The sequence below is a fragment of the Epinephelus fuscoguttatus genome, linkage group LG11 (genome assembly GCF_011397635.1).
Source record: "Epinephelus fuscoguttatus linkage group LG11, E.fuscoguttatus.final_Chr_v1".
Lineage (NCBI taxonomy): Eukaryota > Metazoa > Chordata > Actinopteri > Perciformes > Serranidae > Epinephelus > Epinephelus fuscoguttatus.
In genome coordinates this window covers 18,360,281-18,377,245 of record NC_064762.1, presented here as the reverse complement: position 1 = coordinate 18,377,245, position 16,965 = coordinate 18,360,281, and the positions used below count along the sequence as shown (strand labels likewise).

The window sequence follows — 16,965 nt, the reverse complement described above, 5'->3', positions numbered from 1 at the left end:
GCGTCCACATTCCTGAGAACAATTGTTAATAAAGTGAATATACCAGCTAGTATATCCATTTTTTCCAGCTACATTTTTAGGACATAAACTTCCCCGCAGTTGCTTGAATCTGGAATATCACAATACGGACATCCTTGACTGTGAAATATTCAAAGCGATGACTTGAGGTCCGTGACCCCTTCCCTCCTCCAGGCGGTGAACAGGCAGATCAGCCTTGAGCAGCAGCTGCAAACTTTGAAGGAGAACGAACAGGCGCTCCAAACTCTGCAGGAGTCTCTGAGCCAGCTGGACCACACACTCACCTCCTATCTCACTGACCGCGTCGACGCCTTCCAGCTCCCGCAGGAGGCACAGGTACAGTTCACATGCACCTGATGGATGTTACTTCATGTAGGGATGTCTCACTTGGCTGAAGGAAATCCCTTAATCTAGATGCCCATGCAGGCAGTACAGTATTAATATTATATACACACATTAACACATCAGGTTGTCCATAGATGCTTTGGGAAACTAGCGGTGGTCAGCAGTCTGAAAAACTAAACTAAAGTTAGATTTTTTTGATGGGAAAAAATATTTTGCTCTTGATCTTACCAGCATCAGTACATGTAGGAGGTCCTGTTTGTATCAGTGCACATATTCTCATGGTGCATGTGTTCATTTCCACTTGTCCTTCAGACCATCGGGGCAGAGATCGCAGCCCACGAGGCAACAGTGGAAGAGATGAGGAAGAGGAACGTGGCCAACCTGCCTCCCCCCACCACTGATGGCAAAGCTGCCCGTGGTGGGACCATGCTGGACCAGCTACAGGTAACACTGACTCCTACTGGAGAACATTGGGAACTGCAGGACATCTTGGGAGACTTGTTTCTCCTACTGCCACCGTTACTATGTAATCATGCCATTAGAACTAATGTAAGAAACACTTAAGCCTTTATAACAGTGGAAAAAATACTAAATCATGGCAGCACAGTAAGAGAAGAATAAGAAGCTTGTGTTTCCATTGTTGTGACAGAGATGAATAGCTTTACTAACCTCTGCCCTTCACCCACTGCAGAGGAAACTGAGAGAGATCTCCACAAAGTATCAGCTGTTCCAGAAGCCAGCTAACTTTGAGCAGCGCATGTTGGACTGTAAGAGGGTCCTGGATGGTGCCAAGGCTGAGCTGCCCATTCTGGATGCCAGAGATGTTGACCCAGAAAAAATCCAGACCCACCTCAATGGTTGCATGGTGAGAACTACAACTTTCTCAATCTCCTTTTTATACAAACATAAATGTGGGGTTCCTATGCAATATGGTAAAGTATTACTTATCAGCTAATTTTCATTTTTTCTTTAATTTACAGAAATTATACAAGTTGCTGAGCGAGGTGAAGCTAGAGGTGGAGACGGTGATAAAGACTGGTCGGCAGATTGTGCAGAAACAGCAGACAGAGAACCCCAAGGCCATGGACGAACAGCTCACGGCTCTCAAACTACTGTACAATGACCTGGGGGCACAGGTACCTTATTTTTACATGAAATGTCCTTGTTTTACAAAAAGAAAACATGTTGGATTGTAAGTAATATTCAACACCTGTGAGACCAGTTAAAGACACCTTCATTTTCCTTTCCTTTACAGGTAACTGAAGGCAAGCAGGACCTGGAAAAAGCTTTGTCTCTGTCTCAGAAGTTCCAGAAGGAGAGTGCCGCCCTGGAGGAGTGGCTGACCACCAACGAGGCTCAGCTCCAGCAGAAGAACAGTTGTGGAGACATGCCCGCTGACATTGATGCTGAGATAGCATGGGCTAATGTGAGTTACTGTCCAAACCTTTCCATCAAATCTACAGCAGGAGCAAAATAGTGCTTCTGCTGCTGGCCAGTAGGTGGTGCAGAGAGACAATAAGATGTTCCTGAAATCTCTCTCTGTCTAACACTTGAGATAAACTGTAATCAGCAGGGTGAAAAGAGGACGACTATGGGTGCTTCACTGATAAAAAGCCTCGATTCAAACCACATCCACCCTTTTAAAAGGAGGAAATTGTTGAGAACTGTGTGGTCTCTCTCTGAGACTAAAACTTTAGTATGAACCCACCCCAGCAACAGTATGAAAAATGAAACAGTATGAATTTTAAATGAGTTACAGGTTCCCACAACAGTACACAAAAGTGCTTTCAAATGTACTTCTTTTGTTCTCCACGTGTATTTGTTTTTAATGTATGTATATTGACCTGCAATCATGCCTCATTTCTGGTGTGTATTACAGTGTGAGTGTGCTGCATAATAAATCCTCACAACAGCTAGCTGATATGGCAATAAATTACTGAGAGACGGAGGTCATCACATGTTTAACAGACTGTATATTACATTGTGCGTGTGTCCGTGTCCGTCCTCCAGGGCCTGCTGAAGGAGTCAGAGCGTCGTAAGGCGGAGCTGTCCAGCCTGATGGAGACCAGTGCGGGTTTGCAGACTCTGGTGGAGGGCAGCGAGGCTCAGTTGGAGGACAAACTCTGTGGCCTGAATGAAGCCTGGGGCCGCGTCCGCACCTGGACCGAGGACTGGCTCAGCGCTGTGCTGGTGAGTGCAAATATTTAATACAGTAAGGCTTAATAAATAAAGAGTTGCTGTGTTCTTTATTTCATGTTCTCTGAGTAAGAAGATTCTCCCACCTGCTTCTTTTTTTTGTAGTTTTATGCTTAAACAATACTTTTATTTGCCATCATTTGCAAATGAACAAGGGCTACCCATGGGGGCGTAAATTTATTTTTGTCATTGCTGAACCTTTTAGCATGCAATTTTCTTTGGGTAATGAGAATACTTTTATCAATAATGACTGCATTTATAATACATATTCAGTGTGCTGGAATAATCTAAGTTTTTAAATTCTAAAAAGTTCATTGAATTTTAAAGTTGTTTTTCTCCAACCATGGGAACATGGAGGAAAAAAAAAAAAAAAAAAAATCAAGGTTATTTCTTTACAACCCAAATAAAACAAGTCCTCATTATGCCGTGTAAGTCAAGTGATTGCAGCAGCTAAACAAAGAAATAAACTTACAATCAAGACCAAAACAAGGACATGCAAATCACCTCTTCAATAAAAATATATTTACCTTTTGAAGAGACTAAGAAGTGTTTCTTCTTGTAATTACGCACTGCGGCAAGTCATATAAAAGTAATGAAACACTCAGAGAATCATTAAAATGCCTTTGTTTCAGATTAAGTAGTAAATGGGGAAAACACAAGAGGACCTTTAACAGTAATTAATGTTTTTTATTTCCTACTAGAAACACTGAGTCTTTGTTTTTCCCTTGTATGAGTGCAGAGTCACCAGAATGAAGTGGAAATTTTCGACGAGAACTTGGCTCACATAAGCACCTGGCTCTACCAGACCCAGATCCACCTGGACGAGGCCGAGCGGCTCGCCCCGACAGAGAGGGAGAAGGTGGTAAAGGTAAGGCAAAAAGTGTGGATACAGCATGCCCGTCACATAGAGGATAGTTAAAACTTGTGGGGTTAGCAGCGTGTCTTTTTCCATATTATCATATCAAAGTTATTAGTCCATATGTCTGAATACATTTGAAAATTGGCAGAGCTTATACCATAACAAGCAGCATCTAATAGTAGTTTAGAATTGCTTTATGGAAATCGCTTCCTCTGGCAAGGAAATGCATTCTGCGAGAATCCATCAAGAAAATCCCCTCCTGTCCTGTTACCTTGTGGTATACAGGGATTTTAATGCATTTCTACATGAGGCGAATAGCAAGGTAATGATTACTAATTTTGAAATGTCTTATTTTGGAAGTTTTTAATGTGTGGTTAAGATAGGAATTTTCAAGAAGCACATGTATTTCGACACTATTTGCACTTTTTTTGCACACCGTAGTTCTTAATAGTAATTGCCCAATTTTTATCATGCATCACCTAATAGAATAAAAAAGAGTGAGAGCTAGTCAGGGCAGAAGAGTGGTGTGTATGGGAAAGAACGTGGTTAATAGAGAAAATGAGGAAAGAGGAGAAGATGAGCCTCTCAGAGTTATATTAAAATCTTAACCCTTCCCTTCCTCTCACCACTGAAGGTCTCCACTAAATATCAGCTGGTGCCTGGCTCCGCTAACCTTGATCAGTACATGCTGTGCTGAGCTCTTTGGTCAGAACCAAGGCTACGCTGCCATCCAGTCTGACAGAGAATGACTGATAGCATGAACTGATTTTAAATAGATGACCAGCTACTATGTGATCTGTCCTCAGCGTATGCTGGAGGAGCTTGAGGACATCAGTCTGCGTGTGGACAACGTGAGGGACCAGGCCATCATCCTGATGACCAGCAGGGGGCCCGCCTGCCGAGAGGTTGTGGAGCCCAAACTGGCTGAGCTCAACTGCAACTTTGAAAAAGTATCCCAACACATCAAAACTGCCAAGGTACAAAATCATTAACTGTATGTAAACCTAAACCCACTGCATCAAATAAGCCAGCATTCATTATTACCTTTACTAATGCACAATATAGTGTGGAATTAAATCCTGCTATATATACACACACACACACACACACACACACACACACACACACACAAAGGTTAAAGGACTATTTCACCCCCCAAACCACCATTTGAATTGAAGTATTTCCTTAAGCTGTCAAATTGAAAGAATGTGGCATTGTCTGTGCAGTCACTTCTACTTCTCCTTGTCTTTTTGCGTTTAGATGATGACCAGTCTGGAGTCCAGTGGTGTGGAGTTGAACCAGCAGATACCTCAGCAGGTACAGCATTTTCATCCAAACTACATTTAAAATACCTACCAAGACATTTTGTAGAAAATACTGCAAAGGTCTGTTTAGAATCAGTGTACAATCACAAATCATACTGTAGCTGAACACTCCCTTTGAGCATGCAGTCGGATAATTACATATATTTTACTTGTTTTGACCTGAGCTGTGTTTCTGCTCTTTCTCATCAGGTTATTTACAGCCAGGAGGTCCGAGCAGAGAGCCAGACTCAGACTCGTCCTGCTGAGGTTTTGGCCTCCAGTGAGGTGAAGGACCTGCAGGCAGAGCTCCAGGACACACTGAAGTCTCTGCAGCAGCAGCAGCAGCAGCAAGACCCTGCAAACAGCCTGGATGATGACAAGGTACACAAGGTCATCATTCAATTTCATCCTTTTGAAGCTTTTTCATTTAATTTTTAATTGAGTACTCAGAATGATGAAGCTTGATAATTATGCTATCATTATGAGATATATACAGACAGACAAGTAGTAATTGACCCAAAATGTAGTAGTATTATGGATAGGGAAATGGGCTCTTTGGCTATTGTCTAGCCAAATATATCCATTAAGGTTAGCCATGTCTAGCAATTTCCCAAATACATTTGGAAAAGCACAGAGAAAAATTGCCCCAGGTTGCCTATTATTCTCTTTCTGAAGCTTTGTGACATTTTCTGTGAGGAATATGCCAGGCTACAGGCTATATAAAGCTGCCACCTGATAAGGCCAGCTTTGATTGGACATTTCAAGGCCTAACAAGTCTGGAATCCAATCTGTGTTATCAAAGTTTATGACGTTAAACACACTGCCTGAACAGACCTGACCAGTCCAAATCAAGGTCGTGTGCAGGGGGAAGCTCTTGGTGTGTTTTAAACAGTGTTTTTCTGTGAAACGTCGACAGCGTCTCCACTCTGAACAACGAATTGCTTGTTAAGCGAAGGAGCAACTTACAGCTAATTTCAGTTTCTGGTGTGTAAGTGGTTATTTCGTATGCTAACTTAACTGGTACATATATTTTAGATGTATTGGATCGTCAGTCTCCAAATGAGTTGGACCTGAATCACAGCCTCTTGAACTCTTCATTTGACTTGTCTGTCTCTCTGTACCAGATGGATGAGGAGAAAGCCAGCGTGGAAGACTTGCTGAGAAGAGGAGAAGAACTGCTGCAGCAAACTTCAGACGACGGCCAGAGGGAAGAGTTGAGACTTCTACTGCTCCGGCTGCAGAGCCAGTATTCTTCTCGCAGGGTGAGACGCATTAAAAAAATATGCTGTGTCCTTCTTAAGCCGCGCTTATATGGGAATGTTTTTTTAATGCAAGAAATTGTAGCTCTCAGTCATATTGTGTTTGCTAGTTGTGCAATGTTGCGGTTTGGTCAATATTTGTGTGTGTGCCACCTTTAGGAGCTGAGGGTGCTACGAATCAGGCAGGTGGAAGTCTCAGAGTCGTCGTCTACTCTCATCTTCTCAGAGCAGACAAGAGACTTCTCAGTTGGGGTGAGGGATTCACACATGCATGAACTCATGTTCTGTGCACATAGACACTAAATTGGACGCCCTAAAAATGTGGTATTTTACCCGTATGGGGATGGTTTAGCATGGTAGTCTCTGACAAACTCTGTGGCCATCCCCCTTGCTCTGGGGGCACGTTTATACTTTAGTATATATGCTGTATGTATGCACCTTTGTAAGAATGCAGAAAAGAAGTCCTGAATTATTTTGGTTTGATGAAAATTAAAAGTTGGACTGAGTGGTGAAGTATGGGCTAGTTTTATATCTTTAGCCTGGAAAATAAGGTAAACTAGACTGAAAAATACACCAGTATGAAGGCATTTGGAACGTACTATTCATGTTTTCCTGTAATGTGTACATTTGGTCTCACACCTTTGTTCATGGCCATTGACTGTCTGCCTTTTAAGCCCATTTGGGCTGGGTATAATGCTAGATAGTACACAAACAACACTTTAAGTGCTAAATTGGATTCACTATATTGTTAGTTTAGCATAGTGTGCTTTGTTATGATTAGGTTGTAGGTTTTATTAAGTTTCAGTACAGTTTTCCTCTCTCACTTCCTTCTGGCTCGTCTTTTTCTCCCGCTGCTGTGTGTGTAGGAGATGTCTTCAGTGGAGCGTAGCAGTGCTCCCTCAATGACTCCCTCAGACTACCTGTTGGACATCAACAAAGTGCTCCTCGCCATGGCCGACAACGAGTTGCTTCTGAACTCCTCTGAGCTCAGCGGGGGGCTCTATGAAGACTTCTCTAGCCAGGAGGACACACTGAGGGTGGGTTGTCAAACAGTGGTATGGTAAATGTCACAAAAATGATCTGTGATATCATGCTGTGTTAGCTTTTGGGTAGCAGTTTTCACAAACAAGAAAAGGAAGCAGAAAGTATATGAAGATGTGTATGTAGTAAAAATAGAAGAGATAACTTCATAGAAAAACAGTAGCTCTGCACCTTGGGGAGAGCTTTCCAAAGCAAAGTGTTCTGATATCAATCATTCTGACGTGTGTGAACTTTTCTCAATCCTCCCTCTCTCACTGTGCTGTCTCTCTTCCTTCATGTTGGGTTTATTCTTTTTTTTAGAATATCAAAGAAAATCTAGAGCGTGTTGGCGAGCAGGTCACAGGGATCCACGAGCGGCAGCCAGATGCCATTCGAGATGCCTCACCTGCTGATGTTGCCCAGATCGGAGACGCCCTCACACAGCTCAACGCCGAGTGGGACCGCCTCAACCGCATGTACAACCACCGCAAGGGGTGCGTGCAACAACCCACACACAACCAGTGCAACAGATCACACTGTACATACACTCATCGACTAGACGTTAGGTGTAGAATCAGACTTGACATGGACTATGTTGCAGCAGGGAAGAGGAGCTGCTATTTTTAGATGTGAATGTATGTGAATCTGTGTGTCAGGGAATGTGGTCAAAGCTGCAGGGACGTTAAATGCCAGCTGTCCGCCGGTCAGGAGACAGGAAGAGCAGATAAAGAGACAGACCAAGGCACACAATGAAACTCCCAAGATGCACACACTGACCTTGATTACTATCAAAACAGTTCCTTGGGCATAAACAATCTCATGCCTATTCACATTTTCACTCACTCATTCACTTAGTGACACACACACACACACACACACACACACACACACACACACACACACACACACACACACACACACACAAACGCACGGGGTGACCTTGACTACCCCCCTTGGGCATAAACAGTCTTCATTTGCTTAGTACAGTGTGCACATACTAGAATAAACTAGTAAGCTTATTCTGAAGATTGCACACAAATGCAGAGGCACTCTGTCTGTAATCACAATAACCTCTGGGCGTCATTAAAAATCAAAAGAATGGAGTATATTTTGTAAAATTGCTCGTCCAAAACTCATTTCCTCACCTTGTCTCTCTCATCAGATTTGTTGGGCTCTAAGCGATGCTGTGAGAGGAAATAGCCCTCACGGAGACCATCAGTGAGATAAAGATCTGTTTTTTATATTAGGCATTTTAAGTAATCAGCCTCTTCGTCTATGCTGATTTATTCAGTAGCATCTCTGTGAACTTTCCTATGTTGTCAGGGCTTCCTGATTGTTATGACATTTTCTGGTGTTTAATAGAGGTCAACGGTGCCATTCTTCCTTATCATAAACCGTGGAATTTCCCCATGGGTAAACTCGATTGTACCGTTAGGGACCAGAATTCATTAATATCTCATTCAGTTCTATATTAAGTCCACTGGCCCTGAAACAAGAGTAAAGATCCAGTAGCCAGAATCCAGTGTCATTGTTCTAATCAAGACCTTTGCTAAATGAACTGAGCTTTAAGTTTAAGAAGAATGACAAAAAAGGTTTCCTAAAAAGTTAGTCACTATTTCACTTTATTAAGGTAATTGGTCTCCACTTAAAATCAACTTCCAAATTATAAAGATTTCAATTTGTGTGTTTGCTATACATTCAGCATTTCTTTTTTCGATTTCCCTAAGTGTATTTCATGTTTGTCAGATTTCCTGTTACGTATTTTCTTTATAGCTAGGGAACAGAAATTTGGAAAATCAGAATTTGAAAATACACACTCCTCCTGTAGTTCCCCCTCTCCATTCTAAACCCCTCCCACCAGGAAATCACAGGCATATGCACACGCTTCATACAGTAACCCTGTGTCTCTCCTGCTTTGACCTATTTGATCTTGTTTCATTGTATAGTTGCACACAGTGTATTCACTTATCCCCGTCTTGCCTCGCTCTGTCTCCGTCTTTTGTCAGGCTGCAATGAGGAAAGAATTGGTTCCCTTGGAGGAAAGCAGGCAGTAACTCGGGAGACGGACCTTTGGTCAGCATCTATAGCAGCTTAATTATGGGCAGCGCAACCCCCTCCCGCGCTGGTTGTCACAGCAGGCTGGTGGCCAGTAGCAGCACTGGGTCTCACCTGTGTAACAGCAGCAACAGAAAGTTTACTTAACCGCTGGGGAGTCCAGGCTTTCTGGTCCCCTGGCGCTGGGGTTTACCCTTCCTGGATTTAGGTTGCTGTGGCTGCTAACTGGGGGTCCATGTCCAGAGCTGCTGCCTGCTCTCCTACCAAGGAGGTGGTCTGTAGCAGCGGGGAATGAGGCAGAAGACACACTGTGGTTTGAGGCTCTCACTAATGATGGTTACATAGGCGTAAACAGCTTTGAGCCTTTTCCATTGGTTTGGAGAAGGCTAAATTATTAGCACATTTTCTCTCCATCTTTTAAAGGCCCTATTGATATTGATTCTGTTTTGTTTCGTTTATTGTCAGACTCTCCTTAAGACTCTCTCTTTGATAAGAATGTCGTCCTCTTCTTGGTGGCTTTGCAGTGTTGCTAGTACTAGAAAAACAATGCTCTCTGCACTCTGCAGGACTCTCCATCACTGAATCAGGCTCTCACTGAAAGGACGTGCATGTGTATTTGCTTTTTGTAGACCAGCCAATAGGAACACTTTCTCACTGAATTGGCCTGTAATTGGCCAAAGTCTCCCATCATGGGGTAGATTATCTAAAGCCTGAAAACAGAGCCAAGAGTGACGCCAAAATGGAACTACCTTGCCCACTTGTAATGGCTTTCCTACAGGCAGCACTTAGAATCTGAAATAGATATTTATCATGAGAGGAAAAATTATCTGGTGGTAGAGCCCATAGATAAAAAGAAACAAACTTAAATAGAATGTCTGTCAGAAATATTTTTCGCAAAATTTAATAGACCTCCTGCCAAAAAGGTAACAGTACTGGACAAGACCACAATATGTGAAATGCAGATGAGTTGGTGTAGTGTCTTTTTTGAGCTGGTATTTTAAAGAATCTAATAAGGTTTTTCCAGCAGAACTCTCTCCAAAGTGTTGAATTTTAAGTTTTCCATTGTATCCCACATAACTGTTCCCAGTCTTCTGCATTTAGAACTAGGTTCCCTTCCTTCTCCCATTTCTGTTTTACATGCAGTGAGCTACTTTTCATTTGTTGTAAGCCCCTATAAAGTTTTGAGATGGTTTTTTGGTTTGGGCCCGAAGCATAAGCATCTATAAAGACTTTTAATAAAATGTTATCTCATTGCTCTTGTGTGATCTTCTTCCTAATTTGTTCAATGTAATGATGGGCCTGTAGAAATCTGTAAAAATGATCATTATTCAAACTGAATTGTCCCTTTAGGTTTTGAAAATTGTTCACTGACCCCTTACTCAAAAAAGTGCAATATGCTGTTAAACCGTGAGTTACCCATCTCTTAAACCTTGCATCCCAATTTTTAGGCACAAAATCTGGATCAAACGCACATCACCTCAAAACTTTAATCGCTTCCTTTAAATTATTTTGAGCTATTACCCTGTTCCACAGCTTAAGTGGCGCCTTGCCCAGCTTTTATTATATAGGTAATAGGTAGAGTTAGAAAAATGTTCCATTGTCCCGCCAGTGTTTCAGGTTGCACCTACAAACATTTTACACAATTTTGGATGTACATTTTCAAAGAAAGACCTGGTGTGTGAGTGTGTGTGTTTCTTTGCTCTGCTGCAGGAGTTTCGACCGTGCTGTAGAAGAGTGGAGGCAATTCCACTGCGACATGAATGACCTGAACCAGTGGCTGACTGATACAGAGACCCTGCTGTCAGAGAGCATGGGCCCTGATGGACAGCTGGACTTGAACTCTGCACGACAACACCAAGAGGTCAGGGGAGGGTGGTGGAGCAGGTGGAGGTCTGCATATGTGTTCTGTGCAAGTGTGTGTGTGACAGCCTCCAGTTCAATGAATACTGGTGTATATCTGATCATTTTTACATGTGCAATCGGTCACACCAACCTGAAGACTTAATAAATGCAGCACAGGGGTGTAAGAAAATATCGTGATACTGTATTGATTGTCCAAAACACTATTGGTTTTTAATTAATACTTTACATGCAAAGTTTAATGGTAGCAGGTATTATTTTGTATTTTTAGTTGTTATATACTTTGATTGCACTCCACCTTAATCATTATAAACACTGATTAGTCAAATATAGACTCACAATACCTCATATGTTTACAAGCTCAAAGCAAGATTATTGCCTTCCCAGGCTGCAGTAGTAATATTTTTGAAATATAAGCAGCCAGATGGTTGGAAACGTAACACCGGAGATAATTGCATTTTGTTCCCCAAGGGAAAAAAAAGCCGATGTTATACTGTACCTAATAAACAAACACACTGCACATCGACTTGTTCGTTACCCAGAATGAGAAATGGAAAGAAGTGAAATGAAGAGTAAGATGAGAAGGGGCCTCTAATTCTGCTTTCTTTGATTTTTAAAGCGCTAATTTAATTTCCAAGGGGAATTAGATTCTCTGACACCTTTTATCAGTGTGATTTGCAAAAGCTTGAGCTACGGCTCCATCTGTCTGGCTCTTTTACATGTTTTCACTGTCACTGAGATTGATACAGGGGATCAAGTGGATGGGAACTGAGAGATCAATTAGCTGACTCACCCTTGAGCGGACTTCACAATCCCTCACCCTGCTTTAAGGGTCTGTCTTGGCAAGTTAAATCTCTCTTGGTGCAAGTAGAGATTTGGCAGCTTAAATCTTGATGTGCCACAAATCATGCTTCTGTGTCAATCAGAGATTTGCTTGGAGAGATGGACTTGAGCAGGGGATTTGGCCCTGAGTGAATGGGCTTATGCTGCTTGATTGATCCCTGATTCCACCTCTTTTCTGTGCTCTCTTTAAATCTTTTATACGTATTTTAGGAGCTGGAGGAAGGTCTTGTCAGCCACCAGCCTGTCCTGGCCGAACTGACCCGCACTGGGGAGCAGATAATTGGGCAGCTGTCATCCCCTGACGGATCCCTGCTTGAAGAAAAGCTGGACACCCTCGGTCAGCGGTGGAGAGCTGTCAACCGCCAGGTCATCGAGAGACAGCGCAGGTAATGTATCCTCGCAAACACAAAGGATGTTATGTCACATATGGATTGAACAGATTAAAGGGTAACTTTGATCCAACCTGGCCCCTTTTCCCCTCATGGTTTTCTGTCTAAGAGAGTAATAGGAACAGTTTTTTTAAATTGGTTCCAATTTGAGCAAGACCGAAATAGGCTTTAAACCCCACGGACAACTACGCACCATCAATTTACGTCCACTGAAAGTGCTTGTTTTTGCTACTGACTGGCTGAGATTGTTATACCTTTTTGGCAACATCACGGAGAAGATCCCTACAGAGTTAGATCTTTTTGTTAAAGAGTGAAATCCTTTTTTTATTTTTAAAAAAAAGAAACAGTCCTGAAATCATCATCACCAAACACACCAGATTTTCACATTTAAGTGGGTGATTTAAGGGTTAATTTCAACCAAACCAGAGTTGGTGACTGGTGGAACAGTGAAAAAGACAAGCCAAGATAGTTTTTGTGAGTGTTATTTTGTTTTTGTCGACTTTGAATATAGTGTGTTTTACCATTATAGAATTCCTGTTTAGTTAAATGGAGTCAGGTGGGTTTGGTGATGGCGATTTTAGGGTGGCATCTGGATAAACAAAAGGATCTTACTCTGTAATAAAAAGCTCTGTTGCTGTAGGGATCCTTTCCATAATGTTGTCAGACACTTAGAATAACAAACTGAGCCTGTCAGTGGCAAAAATAAGCACTTCTAGTGGACTGAAACTAACGGTGCTTAATGTCTGCAGGGATTCCATTGCAGCCTGTTTCACTGCTGTGGCTGCAACGCTCTTGCTCAATACTGGACCAGTTTCAAAATTTGGTGTTCCGATTAGTCTTTTAGACACAAAAACGTGAAACATATGGTCCAGGCTGAAAAATGCTGGGGTTACCCTTAAAGGGGGTGCGGTCAAAGGTGGGTTCTGACACATGATACATTTCATTGTGGTGTCTTGACTATGTAACATTTAGTTTTACAGTATAATGTAGCACAGATTTGAAGCTCCTTCTCCCTCACTGACAGTCTTTGTTTCTTTATCAGCATTTGGCAGGTTAACATTATCAGTGTGGTCAATCACTCTATAACAGTAATTTAAATGTAAATTTTAGGATTAGGCCTGCAACCTGTGGGAAATGGAGATCCTAATCTGAGAACAATAATGTGCATGTGTGTGTGTTTGTGTGCAGGTTGGCTGGAGGAGACCCAGCCCTGTCAGACCTGGTGAGGAGGCGCGAGGAGCTGGCTCTATGGTTGGAGCAGGCAGAGAACGCTGTCAGCTCCCTACCTGTCACTGCCACCGACAACAACCTCAAAGAACTCAAGGTGCAGCAAGCCCCCGAAACATGCTCATGATATAGTGATTCATGGGAGTGCAGAGATTTCTATTTCTGCTCCAGAGCTGGTAGATTCAGCTATTTTTATGGTCAGCTCTGACTGTATTTTTCTTGCTCCCTGTATCTCAATCACAAGCAAAACCTGTCAAACCCAGTAAACATACACAGTGAGAGCCTAACTCTCACATCTCTTGTTTTGAACAATGCAATTTTGTTGGAGCGAATACAGTCACTCTGTGTTTTCTGTCTTCAATCCTTCCTGAGAAAAACCTCGGATAGACTTTTCCCCCCATGGAGACACTTTGAGAAAAGTATAGTGAATGATGTGATGTGACGATCTGGAACAACTCTGCTCTGCTGCTGACCTTTACAGTGTTACTTATTGATATTTCTCAACTTGTTGTACTCTCATTTGTTAGTAAATGAACCAATCGATCCATCTTTGTGGAATTAAGATTCAATTCGTCTCCCCTGGCAGGCCCTTGCAGAGGAAATGGACGCACAGAATGAACGTCTCGGATGGCTTAACAAGCATGCCCCACAGATCCTGGCCAGTCCCAGTGTGAGCCCACAGAGCAGAGACCAGCATGTTGGCAAACTGAGAGCAATCAACCTCAGCTGGAGCAAGGTGCAAACTTTTTGCTAGTTTATTATACTTTATACTGCGAATCAGGGTGATTCAACTATATTGCTCAGGGAGCCACATTTGCAGAAAGCTGAGGGCCCGAGGGTCGGACATTTCCTTGAGCTGTTGTTCTTATAATGTATATGCATTTGACACAACACACCACCACATTTAAAAACCTTTATTTCGCTTCTTGGCAATTTACACTCTCTCCTCCTTCTGTCACCCCTTTTTTTATTCCTCCTTTTTTCGGCAGGTGACCCATGAGTTGTTGGACAAAGTGGGGGAGGTGGAGACCAACCTGCAAAGCCATGCCCAGTTCCAGGACAGGATGAACAGACTCACTGACTGGGTCATCGTCACGCACCAGACAATCATGACCAGAGGCTTGACCCCTGGCCAAGCACAGGTAGATTGTCTGAATACATCACAAGGATCAACACATCTAACCTCATTGAAAATCCATTTTTGGACCTAAAATGAGTTCTTACCTATTGTAGGCTCTGGAGATCTCTATGAAAGACAGGAAGAAGGACCTGGAGTACCTGTTGGCTCATTCTATAGAGCTACAGAGACGACAGCAGCTGATGCCTCAGGAAAAGGTCCCGTTTTTCATAGTTACATGATTTAATAAAGACAAACTGCTAATTGCAACCTATGATTATACTGTATTACTTGTTAAAGTGTCTCAAGTTTAATTGGCTGCCTTATTAAAAGCTAAATATACTCTGTTTCTCTGTTGTCATTAATTATATGTTCCTGTCGATGCGTTCATGCATACAGAGCAAGGTAGAGCAACTTGCAGGTGATTGGAAAGCTCTGGATGGTCGACTGAGGGAAACTCTGCAGCCACCCGTGTCTCCATGGACACAGCACCAACATGTCGTCCAGCACCAGCAGCTTGGTAATGATATTTAGAAACGCAATTATTTCATGTCATGATTTCTCTCATTTCTAGCTCTATTTATTTAACACATCAGTGGTGTATAGATGAAAAGATTCAACACAGTCCCACTTTAAGCCTTTGATGAGACAGGGAAAATGAGGTGTAGGATCATTAACAGTAGAGGACAAACATATAAACATGTACTAGTATTACAGGTAATGAGAACTCAGGTGGCAGATTTGAAATTCCTTATTGGCTTGGCTTAATCTGGTGCATGAAAATGCATGATGAAATAACAAATAAGAGGTGAGCAACAAAGTCCTGCTTGTGTAACACTAAAACAAACCCTGGCGCCTCATTCATCATGATTTACTGTGATGCCACTATCCTCTGAGAGCTATTTGACAGCACCTCCTCTCTCGCTCCAACATCTTTAATGTTCATTGCATCATTTCCTTTTTAAAGAAGCTCTATATGTCAACATTACTTGCCTCGTGTTCACCGCCTTTTTTTTCCGTCCCCGCTCCAGTGTCTGCAGTCCCCTCAGCCGTGCAGATGGCCAGCCTCGTGAGCGAGGACCCCCACCACCAAACCCCGCACACGCCGGACACCGTGGCGCCCACCGACCTCAACGAGACAGCCACCGAACTGGCAGACTGGCTCCTCCTTATCACACAGATGCTAAAGTCTAACATTGTCACTGTGGGGGACACGGAGGAAATCAGGACCACTATGGGACGTCTTCAGGTGAGAAATGGGGAGCAGAGAGGTCAGATGGAAAAAAAGTTGTGGATATATGCAATGAACATTTTTTATGAATAGTGCATGTTTCTTTGCAAAACTAAACTGCCAAGTACAATCCTATGACTTTCAGACTGTCTAACTGTGTCTGTGTGTATTTGTGAAGGTAACGAAGAGTGACCTGGAACAGCGTCACCCCCAGCTGGAGGACATTTTCACCCTGGCACAGAACATCAAAAACAAGACCTCTAATCTGGATGTTCGCACATCCATTACTGAGAAACGTATGTACAGAGCTGGATGATCACGGCCACTGAGCAGTTTAAAATCCACATTAGCTGCTCCAAATACAACAGGAACAATGTTTTTAGTTTTTTTTTTAGACTTAGTCTCAGGATTTGTGGAAATGTGCAGCTTGTTTTTAATTCTCATCAGTATTCACACAGTCATGAAATTCCTGGAAAAGTTATGAAAAGGAAAAACTGTTTTCCAGGCCTGGAAATGGTTTGGAATTAACAGGATGTTTTGGAAAAGTTTTGAATATCCATTGTTTTGGCTATTGTTTATAATGCGTTCATAAAAATCCCAAAACATGTCTAACATTATGTGAAATATGTTCTACATATTGCTAATTTAAAATCTAGTGGTGCTTTGTGTGACCGCCGAAACGTCACTTGTATCACGCGATACACATAAATCAGAACGGTATTGTGTTATTGCCAAGGCCACGTCCCTTTATCCCTTCATCTATCAGCATAGAATTGCACTGTAACATCAAGAGAGAAACAGGAAAATGCTGAAAAGCTGTTGCGTAATAGGTTAACCAAGGCGTAAATATTCACTGTCATTCTGATAAATTGCTAAATGATACTAGTGACAGTTACTCTTGATGTATCACTAGCTTGAGCAGGAGATGGCTGCGATAAAGTCATACAATATAGCAGCATCAGACATGGTCTCCTGACTTAATCTCAGCCTATAGATCAAACAGTCATTAATGTTTCTGTAGCTGTTTATCCTGTTGGGGGTCGCGGGAGGCTGGAGCCTATCCTTGGACAGGTCACCAGATTATCACAGGGCTGACACAGAGACAGGCAACCATTCACGCTCACATTCACACCTACGGACAATTTAGAGTCACCAATTAACCTGCATGTCTTTGGGCTGTGGGAGGAAGCTGGAGTACCCAGAGAAAACCCACGCTGAGATGGGGACAACATGCAGATTCCA

General features: G+C 42.5%; 1 protein-coding gene across 17 annotated transcripts in view; it reads left to right on the top strand.

Annotated features, from left to right (window-relative positions):
* The window catches only part of utrn (utrophin), a 242,980-nt gene that overhangs the window by 57,375 nt on the left and 168,640 nt on the right, over positions 1-16,965 (top strand). For 14 of the 17 annotated variants that reach the window (XM_049591013.1, XM_049591018.1, XM_049591025.1 and 11 more), the window contains 23 exons: positions 193-354; positions 676-807; positions 1,055-1,228; positions 1,344-1,499; positions 1,619-1,789; positions 2,374-2,553; positions 3,299-3,427; positions 4,225-4,395; positions 4,679-4,735; positions 4,933-5,112; positions 5,847-5,984; positions 6,141-6,233; positions 6,848-7,018; positions 7,323-7,495; positions 10,767-10,917; positions 11,970-12,145; positions 13,337-13,472; positions 13,962-14,111; positions 14,365-14,517; positions 14,609-14,710; positions 14,892-15,012; positions 15,524-15,741; positions 15,902-16,019. In XM_049591013.1, the coding sequence (XP_049446970.1) occupies positions 193-354; positions 676-807; positions 1,055-1,228; positions 1,344-1,499; positions 1,619-1,789; positions 2,374-2,553; positions 3,299-3,427; positions 4,225-4,395; positions 4,679-4,735; positions 4,933-5,112; positions 5,847-5,984; positions 6,141-6,233; positions 6,848-7,018; positions 7,323-7,495; positions 10,767-10,917; positions 11,970-12,145; positions 13,337-13,472; positions 13,962-14,111; positions 14,365-14,517; positions 14,609-14,710; positions 14,892-15,012; positions 15,524-15,741; positions 15,902-16,019 (3,412 nt within the window). The remainder of the gene's footprint in view (positions 1-192; positions 355-675; positions 808-1,054; positions 1,229-1,343; positions 1,500-1,618; positions 1,790-2,373; positions 2,554-3,298; positions 3,428-4,224; positions 4,396-4,678; positions 4,736-4,932; positions 5,113-5,846; positions 5,985-6,140; positions 6,234-6,847; positions 7,019-7,322; positions 7,496-10,766; positions 10,918-11,969; positions 12,146-13,336; positions 13,473-13,961; positions 14,112-14,364; positions 14,518-14,608; positions 14,711-14,891; positions 15,013-15,523; positions 15,742-15,901; positions 16,020-16,965) is intronic. The other 3 variants (XM_049591027.1, XM_049591017.1, XM_049591016.1) reach the window with 1 other exon arrangement.